The 11,560-nt window shown below is 41.7% G+C and overlaps 1 protein-coding gene across 2 annotated transcripts; it reads right to left on the bottom strand.

Annotated features, from left to right (window-relative positions):
* Window positions 1–940: 940 nt before the first annotated feature.
* LOC106565937 (tumor necrosis factor receptor superfamily member 21) lies at window positions 941–8,717 on the bottom strand. 2 transcript variants are annotated; one of them, XM_014133628.2, is made up of 10 exons: window positions 8,565–8,717; window positions 7,372–7,417; window positions 4,216–4,320; window positions 3,921–4,101; window positions 3,487–3,701; window positions 3,122–3,322; window positions 2,779–2,934; window positions 2,513–2,532; window positions 2,156–2,408; window positions 941–1,378 (listed from the first exon to the last, which is right to left on the bottom strand). In XM_014133628.2, exons 1-10 carry the CDS (start codon window positions 8,622–8,624, stop codon window positions 1,149–1,151), a joined length of 1,467 nt encoding a protein of 488 aa, XP_013989103.1. In that variant the 5' UTR covers window positions 8,625–8,717; the 3' UTR covers window positions 941–1,148. The 2 variants fall into 2 exon arrangements, with proteins under 2 accessions (XP_013989103.1, XP_013989106.1); XM_014133631.2 differs by having other exon boundaries at window positions 3,122–3,247; window positions 8,565–8,711.
* Window positions 8,718–11,560: the final 2,843 nt, after the last annotated feature.

The raw sequence follows: 11,560 nt of genomic DNA, 5'->3' as shown, positions 1-11,560 counted from the left end.
CAACAATGCAGAGTTAAAGATGCAATTAAAATATAAGTAGTGACACGAGAAATACATACTTGTTACTTCTGTGAACTTTCATTGTCCTCCAACCTCATGAGGGAGAGAAATTAGAAAATATCTTAACGACAGTATGTGGGTTTTTGGTAACGGAATTACAAGGCATAAGACTTTTTCTATTATATGTTTTCTAAGACCCCTTTTCCATTGATTTGTCCAGAAATCAATGCCTTTACTTATGCCTAGTTTTTAAGATGGAAATGTATCTATGCCTTCATTTCCCAAAAATATAGACCCTTACCTTTCATTTGACACCTAATTTGATATTCTCCTATTTCTGTCAAGGAACAGACTGGAGATCATACATGTAGGTTACCGTATAGCAATGTCTTGAACATAAATTCACAGAACAATGCTTGTGACCAGATGTAGGCTACTGATAACATAGCAATTATATGGCTTCATGTCTGCAAATGTGGATCATTTTATTTGAAAGAGAATTGTATTATTATTGCTCTTCCCTGTAAGAGGACATTAAGACAGTAGCCTTGTAAAATTGTCATGTGATGCTGTCATTAAAATTATTCAAATGAAAATATGACCTATGCTGAACATGGCTATGTTTGAGTATAAATTGCCCAGACAGTCCATGTATTACTTCACAATGAAAATGGTATGCTCTTTACACCCCAACTATCATGGTTATTGAAGTTACTTCACACCTCGTATGAAGTGCCTGTCTTTGCGGTTTCTGTGGTTGATACAGTTCAATTTGAGCAGAACGCTGAGGGCAGCTCTCACACTGTCTGGCTGCATTGTGAACATGTACCCTAGCATGGGAAACTCCACCTCACAGCGTCATTACCGCATATCAAACAGAACACGCATTCATCTCTTAGGTACTGTCCCAGCACTGCTGCTGTGAAGTAAGACCATAACATACAGTTCAAACAAGTTGTCACTCTTTAATAATAGAAGGCCTATAGACAGGCCTATAGACCCCAGTGGATTTTGCAATTCAGTCTGTCTTTACAGTAGCAAATAATATTCAGTCTCCACTCTCCCAGAGATGGTATGATATTGACTGAACTTGCTCCCCCTCACACTCTTCCCTAAATGAATCCTCAATTTCCATTTTTTTCTAGTTTTCAATTGCTGGTGGCTGGGACGGGGTAGCTCAGCTCTTTGCAGGTATCCTTCGGTGTACTCATTCTCTCTGGCCCCAGAGCGGAGCCCCAAGGGAGGGGGTAGGAGGACTCCTGCTGGGGCTTGCTGGTGAGGGGACAGCCCTCTCCTCCACTCTCCCCTTGATCCCCCTCCCTCTCTGATTTGTTGGATCCCAGGACAACCGTCCCTGGAGAGTAGATGTATATGGACCCTGAATCAAACACCAACAAGCACAAACATTATTAGATGAAACTATTGAAACAGGTGACACAAATTCATATATATTATGCACAGTAAATGCTGATGTACAACCTGGTGGACTTAGTAGTGTAATAAATTAAGAATATCACAGAGAGGAAGTGAAAAGCTTGAATCACTCAGCAGCATATGCTTCTGTTTTTGTATGCATGATTCTGGCTTCCTGTAGCCTCACTAAATTAACCTCTGACCCTGATTTAAAGTATGCACTGCACTGGTACTACTGTTTCTTGGCAGGGAAACGTTAACAGGAAGTTCAAACTAGAAGAAGTATGTCTCAACTCGCGACCAAAGAAAACAACTGGAAAGGGTAATGTGAACTCGGACACAAGTGGGGGGGAAAAAACTCACTTCCTTGCGAAGAACAAGGAGTCCCATTTTTCCAGACCTGAGTTTTTCCGGCCCTATAGACCAGGGGTATCCAACTCTTACCCTACGAGGTCCGGAGCCTGCTGGTTTTCTATTCTACCTGATAATTACTTGCATCCACATGGTGTCCCAGGTCTAAATCAAACCCTGATTAAAGAGGAACTATGAAAATAAGGTCCAGCGTTTTGAGGTCCAGAGTTGAGTTTGAGGGCTCTAGGCCCTAGTTATTGGACAATGTAGCAGAAAATATGTCTCTCCAAATGTGTCTGCACATCACGCAAACATAAGATACAGTATAATAATATGACATGCATGCATTTAATAAATCAGTAACAGTGCAGACTTGATGCACTACACCTACCCACTATGTTGCTAATGTTTTCTCCTCCAGAGGGGTCTACTGAGACATTCTGCATGCCCCCTGGAGGTTGCGACCCTGTACCCTCCTGTCTAGGATCTCCCCCAGTCTCCCTCCCCAGAAGATGCTGGGCCTCCAGGTGTGGGATTCTCTCCTGTGGCAGCTTGGCCTGCTTATAGGAAGCTGTCTGTAGGGCAGCAGGACAAGGCTGGCACTCCCACACTTTATAGCTCCCTCTTAGACTTTCCTTACAAATCTGGTCGTCCCAAAGGCAGAGAAGTCAACATTTATTCTTCTAGCAACAATGGACATTAGTTTGATTCAAACTTTATGCAAATAGAGAATAAGTACTGTACTCACATATTTCCCAAATATTGGACCTAAAGGAATCAAAATGATCTTTATAAGTGGTCAAGTCTTAGACTGAGTATAATAGTAATCAAAATACATTGTTTTTCACGCATGTATACACACAATGTTTCACTGTCTCCCCCTGCAGGGGAGTATAGGTGGTGTTAGTGTTCGCTTTGTCAATAATTGTTGCTAGTGTATTTTATTTCTTCTTATAGAAAAATTCCATGCATCACTGCATATGTGTTTGTTATCTAACCACTTTACTCGCTCACCTTTCCACTTGTGCATGGACTCCAGTGACCTCCCCCTACACCCCACAAAGTAACCAACCAGCAGCAGAGTGACCCCTAGGAGCCCAACCATCAGCAGCAGCCAAGGGAGACTGGGAGGGCTCTGTCCAGAGGCTGGGACTGGGAGATGAGGTGAGTCTGGGGTGAACAGAGAGACAGAAGCAGGCTGTAGTGGTGAACCTGTCAGTGTTATGTTACTTTCACTGAATATAACAGACCATTTAAGGGACTACACCAAATACAAATTAATTTCTGAAAGAATTATGAATTGTCACATCTAGTAGAAATTGAGAGAGGGGATAATCTAGTCTTTTGAGAACTATACCATTGTCTTTTGTGGTAAGAGGGGGTGCAGAGGCAGACTCTGCAGGTGAGATGTCACTGTCCACCTTGCAGGGCTTTCTCCTGGTGGTGAGCTTGGTTGGGAGGGAGATGGAGGGGTCTCTCCTGGCTTGGGACAGAGAGGACCTGATGAGAGCGGCTGATGAACGGTCTACAGATTTGTACATTGGGGCTGTAGGATAGTCTGGAATAAATAGACAACATGTGTGATTAAATGGCAGGATGATGTCACGGGACAACAGGACCTCTAGTACTTGACTGGTGAAGCTTGTTAAAACACTCCAGGGGACAGAGCAGGAAATGCTTGGATTTCACTCAAGTATGAGAAAGCTTTTCTAAGAGCCATACCCTCAGAAGACCAAACCAGTCGAGATGCGGATCCCGCGGTGAGGAGTTTTCTGTTGGTGCTGACTCCACTAGATATAGCAGAACGAAGGGACAGCTTTGAGCTATGAGCAGGTGGAGGTGCAGTAGTTGTAGAAGAGGTGGGGGAAGTCTGGGCACACAAACGATCCTGAGAGGCAGTGCCCTCTGTTACCATGGTCATTCCCTTATGGCCACAACTGGTAGGAGAGAAGCCAGGAGATAACTTGTTTATCTAAATGAGAAAGTACAGTGTTCGATACTACTAGTACTAATAATCATTTCATTTACTGTAAAAGTAGGCCTTGGGTACAATTGTTAGTTTCAAATTACTCAAATCCAGTAGAAGGATTTGAGACATGTGAATCAGTACAGTGCATGTGGTGCTCAGTACCAGTGTTCTGTAGCTGTGGACTCACACTGTGTGGGGTTTGCAGGACATGGCTAGGTTTGGTGTGTTGGAGAAGGTGCCAGATGCGCACGGTTTACACCTCCTGCAGGTATACTGGGCAGTGCTGGCACAGAAAAAGCCCCTGTCACAGTGGCACTCACGGTTTGAGTCCCGGCGGCATTCCTTCACCTGTGTTAAGTGCCGATCAACTTTGCCCACCAACAAAGACAAGACACACAAACACACAAATGATCAATGAGACATTTGCTCTGAATATGTTTATCCACTCTATTCAACTAAAGTAAAATAACTCTAAAAGTTACCTGAGCAGGCTTCAGTACAGAAGTCACACTTAGGACGGCCATTAAGCTTGTACCAGTAGTAGCCATCGGGACAAGGGACACACTTACACTTGTTAATGATGAAGCCTACAAACACAAATGACAGAGAGGTGTTCACATAATGTATCAACATCCTGATTACACACTCATTCCTTCCCTAACTCTTTCTCTCTCTCAATGCATTGTCACTTTAGTAAGTACAATGGGTTCACTGAAGTTAAGATCCAGGAATGGAAGATAAATGATTCCCCAAAGACTGTTCTGAATGTGAAGTTGCCTGCAAACCACAACCAATCTTTCCTTTTAAAGATGCACTATGCAGAAATCGCTCTGCCAGTTCCTGGTTGCTAAAATTCTAATAGTTTGCTTAATTTCAGTTTGTGACAAAACAATCAAGTATACAATCAAGTATAGTGTAGAGAATCATTGTACCATCTAAACCGCTGTGAAATATATGTTCAATAACACAAAATATTGTATTTTTATCTGTTTGTCGACCAGACCGGGGGCACCTGGCTCACACTTGGGAGGCAGCCCGGTTCCAAAATGAAAATAATTGATTACATTTTTTTTTTTTATTTCACCTTTATTTAACCAGGTAAGCTAGTTGAGAACAAGTTCTCATTTACAACTGCGACCTGGCCAAGATAAAGCAAAGCAGTGTGTGACACAAACAACAGCACAGAGTTACACATGGAAAAAACAAGCGTACTGTCAATAAAACAATAGAAGAAAAAAAAAGTCTATATACAGTGTGTGCAAATGGCGTGAGGAGGTAAGGCAATAAATAGACCATAGTAGCAAAGTAATTACAATTTAGCAGATTAACACTGGAGTGATAGATGAGCAGATGATGATGCAAGTAGTGAAACTGGTGTGCACAAGAGCAGAAAAGTAAATAAAAACAATATGGGGATGAGGTATGTAGATTGGGTGGGCTATTTACAGATGGGCTGTGTACAGCTGCAGTAATCGGTTAGCTGCTCAGATAGCTGATGTTTAAAGTTAGTAAGGGAAATATAAGTCTCCAGCTTCAGCGATTTTTGCAATTCGTTCCAGTCACTGGCAGCACAGAACTGGAAGGAAAGGTGGCCAAAGGAGGTGTTAGCTATGGGGATGACCAGTGAGATATACCTGCTGGAGCGCGTGCTACGGGTGGGTGTTGTTATCGTGACCAGTGAGCTGAGATAAGGCGGCGCTATACCTAGCCCAAGGTAGATTGAAGCTGTCTTGGGGCTGGTGGTGGCTCAACATCCTTAAAGCGCTTTATGTTGGTGTTTCCTTTATTTTGGCAGTTACCTGTATGTGCTCAGCTACTTCCTGTGCCATGACGTTTCATCACAGTTTTTCAATTACTGAATGGTTCAAAAAGATTTTGCGGAATGAAAGCATGAAGTAAATTCACCATGTATCAGTAACCATGATATAATAACCATCATATGGAAGTAAACGTGGGAGTCACACAATGATTTGTTATTCTGTGGATTTGTGGTTGTACTTAATTCTCTGTTTTGCCAAATGATTATAATGGCGATTCTGATCCAACCATAAATTCATACATTGTGCCCCTGGCCTGAGAGGATGGAAGTTCAACATGTCGTTACAGTGGATGTAGTATGCTAATGTTAACTAGCTGGCCTGGCTTATCTTTCCTATGAAAGTAAGTTAGGCGAGCAAGTATTTTAGCCAGGTAGCCTAGGACAACAAAAACTAAATGGCGTGTACTGTATGACAGAGTCAGACCGTTTAGTCAACATGAAAGAGGAGGATGGCGTTGGCGTTTCTCTACAAGTAGAGTGAGTCAACATGTTTTTTTTCTACTTGCACGCACACACATATTTGCACACACATATTTGCACACAGAAATCAGTACCATGGACAGCCACATCATATGTATCTTACGTTGATTGGATTAAATCGTTTTTGGTATGTTTTAGTTTTCACTGTATTAGACTAAACATTGGTAATTAGATGAAGTTGAAATGGTGCTGGAATAGTGGAGGCAGCTCCTGTTTTCTTTGCGACTTAACTCGGTGGTTCTAGATCAATAGTTCCTTAGTATTCCGGAAATGCTTGAAACGTTACATTGATTGACCATGCTGCAGGTCATGTAACTGTTTGTACATGCAATTTGTTTTATGGACTTTCCGGTTTTGGAAGGAAACCAATGTGTGGTTGAATTTATTCTGCCACTGTGTATTTTTATTCTCTCGGTTTTAGGGATATATATCACGGTGTCAAGGTATGAAGTTCAACTAACAGGGTATTGAGCAAACAACGCAAATCTCACAACACATTTTACCCACGCACCGCTACTGTTTATTAGGCTACAGATGAAATACGTTATTATGAACTTCAGGTGTTGAAAGTGCACGCGGCGATTAATGCTCCTTTCCAATAAATATCGAGGGCCTTATTCTGGAGACATGATTATCGATGCTTGGTTGCTTTTTGACCAATAAAAATAATATCGCTCTTTCATCCATAATAATCTCATCATGTAGGCTACATGTGTCAAACTCATTCCACAGAGGGCTGAATGTCTGTGGGTTTTCGCGCCACCCTTGTACTTGATTGAATTAAGGTCACAAATTAGTAAGGAACTCTCCTCACCTGGTTGTCTAGGTTTTAATTGAAAGGAAAAAACTAAAACCCGCAGACACTCGGCCCTGGGTGGAATGAGTTTGACACCCCGATGTAGGCTTTCATACCCGCACTGTTTCTGCGAGCTGTTGGCTAGAGCGCATGTGCCAAGACCAGAGTGGGCACATTTGCAATATAAGGCTAAACATTTTTTTTAACAAAACCATCAGTCATTTATTTTTTATAAAACCAATAGTAGATTTGAAAATTCGATGGAAACCCATTTAACTTGTATTCTTTATTTGGTACATGAGAATTTAACCGCAAAAGTTATGCTTATGTGCACACGTCATCACGCACAGCCTTTTATCTGCAACTGGTCAATTTGATGGAAACATCTCAGGTGGGAAAATGCGCATATTGTTTTTATGTGGATTTTAGAATATTCGCATGAAGATATGTTGCCAATTAGATGGACACGTAACTACTGTGAGACAAGTGTAATCTTTCACCACACTTTTACACTCTAGATCAGGAGGAAGCTGATTACTTTACCTGAGTCACAGGAACGAGGACAGCTAGACAACAACACAGAGCAAACCTGAGAGAGAGATAGGGAGAATATTTGTCATTAAAATAATCATTATTTTATTTCGCAACAACAGGATTTTTCATTTCCCAGAGTGAACGTCAGCTATGACGAACATTGCACGCACGATTGCATGATGGAAATGCCAAGGCCACCTCACACTTATCTACAGGACACCTAAAGTTCCTCTCAAAACCACAGACCAGTATCCAGTTCAGAAAACAGTGACCAATGTCACAGAATGTACCAACAAATACCTGGCAAAACCACCCACACAAACAAACCAAAAATGAATAGTATTATAATACTAGTTATTATTATTATTTGTAGTAATAGTATTATCTCCCTATTGGGAAAGATTGTTTGACTAAGTGGACAAATTCCAAAGGGTCAACTTGAGCTCCACATTCAAGTTCATGTTGACGCATATTAAACTTATTATGGCTGTAGGCTACTGGCAATCAAAACAACATTAGGCCAAATCAATAATAGTGCTGTCATAAGTTAAGTTTTTGTTAAGCAACAAAATAACAACTACACAATTTAAACTCTTATATTATCAGTTCTTAAAGATTGATAAGCTTTATAAAACAGTCAATAAACTAACCCCTAGTGTTAACTAACATGTTATTAGAGCATTCTTGATTTCAGTGGATGACCTGCTCTACATATAACTATGTACAATACCAGAATGACTTTTTACTGGCAGTATAGGACCAATTACCATCAGGCCTCGCTGGGGTTATGGTTAAAAAGGTTTCTGTTCCTGTAAGAGCAGTGGCTACCTAGTCATTTCTTTCTTGTTCATTTACCTGCAGGCTATTTTCCATTATTAAAACATGTATCAGCCAAGAGAGAATAGTGTTACGTTTAAGAATAATGGTTACACTGCAATTTATAACAATGTCAAATGTGACAGACTACTGTAATTGTAACTATAAAATATTTATTATAAACACAAATAAAAACACCAATAACAACAATCATTATAACATATGATAATAAACCACCATCATCATCTCCACAATAATCATAAACATGTCGTCATAATAATTGTCTAGGTCTCATCATCCTCCTCATTAAAAATACAATTACATTAGGTCTACCTAAACTAAACCCAATCGCATCAGTAAAACATACGGTTGGCTAGGCTACTCACCAGATTAGAAAGGCAAAGTATTCTCAAAGGACATGAGGTAATACGGCGCTGATAATCCATTTCAAACTACTGAGATGCTTGTTGTAAAAAAAGTCGTCTTTCAAAAGAAACAAGCCGAAACGTGTTGATTTACCTTGCCTGATTGAATCTCTCTCTGATCAAGGTGCTCAAATAGATGCGGTGGAGGTTTTGTTCATGTTCGAGTTTGGCGGGGTTATGTCGTCAGTGGGTTGTCCAATAAAGAAGCAGATGAACATAGTGTTGGCCACCTCCATCTGCGGTAACCGCTCCTGGACCGACTCGGGTAACATAACAGGTCATGAAGAATTTACGCCACATTTAAATTCTGGTTTTCCCAGATCACACCTGTGGTGAAGAATTTACAGCACTAGAGGCTTAGCCTGGTTGCCATCTGTTCATTTATTACATTACACTCCTTGCCGCTCCTGTCATTTGGAAAATACCAGAATGTTAGCTAAAAAGACTGGTGCCCAGACACGTTACTAGAGGCTGACTGCGTCACGAAAACCAACTTTCTGATATTAACTTGAAGATCTTGAATGTTGACATTTCCAATTGTGTGATAAAGGGGACATTTTCCCGAGCCATACCTCTATATCTTCGACACATCCTTATTTCAGATAAAGGAAAGGAGCGATGAGGGGTTGCTTTTCTAAGTATTCAAACAGGGTCTTCCTCTCTGTTGATTTATACATGTTATAATGCAGGGATTTTAAAAACTTTTCTTGCTCATGGAACCCCGCCCAGGCAAACCGGCGACGCAGGGACCCCCATCATATGTTAGCAAAAAACAAAATCACGTCTTGTCCTGTCCTGTCTTCAGGTGAATGATAATGTCAAGTAGAAGTAATTACCATTTAAAAATGTTGACCTTGTGGTATAAAGAAACTAAGCGAAAATAATTTGAAGTACAACTTAAATAGTTTTTTTGAGTATCTGTACCTTATTTTACTATTTATATTTTTGACAGCTTTCAAGCCTACTTTTACTCAAGAAAATATATACTTTCTATTCCCATACATTTTCCCTGACACCCAAAAGTACTCTTTACATTTTGAATGCTTAGCTGGACAGGAAAATGGTCCAATTCATGCACTTATCAAGCGAACATGTGGTCATCTCTAGTGCCTCTGATCTGGTGGACTCACTAAACACAAATGCTTTGTTTGTAAATTATGTCTGAGTGTTGGAGTGTGCACATACCTATCCGTCAATTTTAAAAACAAGACAATTGTGCCATCTGGTTTGCATAATATAAGGAATTTGAAATTATTTATAGCATATACTTTCTAGTTTTTATTATTTCAATTCATAGGATTCATACAATACATTATTCATTTATATATATAAAATCCCCCCGCCCCTCACCGGCAATCTGATAGCATGTAAAATAAATCTTGGGATAAAAACAAATAAATTAACATTACATAGTAAATCTGCTGAACAATATATCATATAGCCTCAGAAATAGTGACAAATTACTGATACACATTCATGGGTGTAAAGGCCCATTGGTTAAGAGTTCAGAAATGTCCACTGTTGCTTTTTTCCATGTGTCCAGAGTGAACACCTTGGTCCTGTCACATCTGCTCCTGCCACACCCCCCCCGGTGGTCATCTGGTGTCTGCTTGACCTGCAGCCATTCCCCCAGTACACTCTCTCTCTCCCCCTCCCTTTCTGTTTGTGTGTGATTGTGTGGTTGTAGACAGGTGTGCTGGAGTCAGAGCAGATCCCTACCAGCTGCAACTCGTTCCATTATCAAGACCTCTACAAATTCTCAGTTCTGCCACTTCCACTCTGCTAGATCGTAATCTCTGCTCAGTCAGTTTATGATTCTAACTATTATTATTATTATTCAAGATCCTGTTACCCTGCTGTGTCTGTTTCCCTGCCTGACGCTGTTTATCCTCTCACTGCAGTTTTGCCGCTCTGACTCTGGCTCCTGTCTCCTGTTCCACATCTCACCACCCTGCTACCCTGTTCTGGATTCACCACACCACCACTCCCTTGGATTCCCCTCCGGACCTGTTTACCCTCAATCAACATGACCAAGCTCTTAAAACCCTTCTGGAGACTATCAATGAGTTTTCACAGAACCTGTCTGTCCTACAGAGTCAAACCTTCGCCCAAAGCTCACAACCTGTCCCTCCGCTCCGCCCCGGGAGCCGATTGTTCCTACTCCAGAGCGCTACGATGGTAATCTCGGAACCTGCAGAGCCTTTTTGGTACAATGTTTACTAGTATTTGAGCAACAGTTCTACTCTTATGCTCGTGAAAGAGCCAAGATTTCAATTTTTTTAAATTTGTTGCCTCTGTGGAGCAGCGCTTTCCTGGGCCCTGCTGTGTGGGAGAGACAGTCACCCATTTGCTTCTCCTATAGTAGATTCATGGAGGAGATGAGAAAGGTTTTTGACCACATGGTTTGTGGAAAGGACGCTGCAAAACGACTCCTGTCCCTCCATCAAGGCTCCCAGAGTGTTGCTGAAATGGCATGTGAGTTCAGCACCCTCGCCGCAGAGAGCGGCTGGGATGAGGAGGCTCTTCAGGGAGCATTCCGGAACTCACTGAGACTCTAAAGGACGAGTTGGTGTCCAGGGAGGAGACTGATCTTGATGAACTCATTTCTCTCACTATCTGCATTGACAACCGTCTCCGGGAGCGGCGGAGGGAGAGGGTAGTTAAGGTTGCAAGTTCCTTAACATCTGCTTCAGTGCCTTGTTATTTTCCTTCGACTGTATCCCAACCCCAGGCATGTTCTGAACCTGAACCCATGCAGCTCGGCCGGACCCATCTATCTCCGGAGGAGAGGCAGCGGCGTGTCGATACTAGGAGCTGTCTATACTGTGGCCAGGTTGGTCACCTGGTTTCCACTTGTTCCCTGCGTCCAGTAAGAAGAGGCTCGGGCGATATGGGGAAAATACTATTGGGTCAAATCGCCTGCCCATTTTCCCCCAGACCCATGTTTGAGGCCAACC

Source organism: Salmo salar, chromosome ssa12 (genome assembly GCF_905237065.1).
Source record: "Salmo salar chromosome ssa12, Ssal_v3.1, whole genome shotgun sequence".
NCBI lineage: Eukaryota > Metazoa > Chordata > Actinopteri > Salmoniformes > Salmonidae > Salmo > Salmo salar.
The sequence above is the reverse complement of the archived record's forward strand: the minus strand, read 5'-3'. Positions and strand labels throughout refer to the sequence as shown.

Excerpts from the sequence above, each read along its gene's own strand:
- LOC106565937 (XM_014133628.2), bottom strand. The coding sequence starts at position 8,624 with ATGGATTATCAGCGCCGTATTACCTCATGTCCTTTGAGAATACTTTGC. Across the intron at positions 7,418-8,564 it reads TACTTTGCCTTTCTAATCTG|GTTTGCTCTGTGTTGTTGTC; the intron begins GTGAGTAGCCTA and ends TCTCTCTCTCAG. Across the intron at positions 2,533-2,778 it reads GTCCATGCACAAGTGGAAAG|GTCCAATATTTGGGAAATAT; the intron begins GTGAGCGAGTAA and ends TGATTCCTTTAG.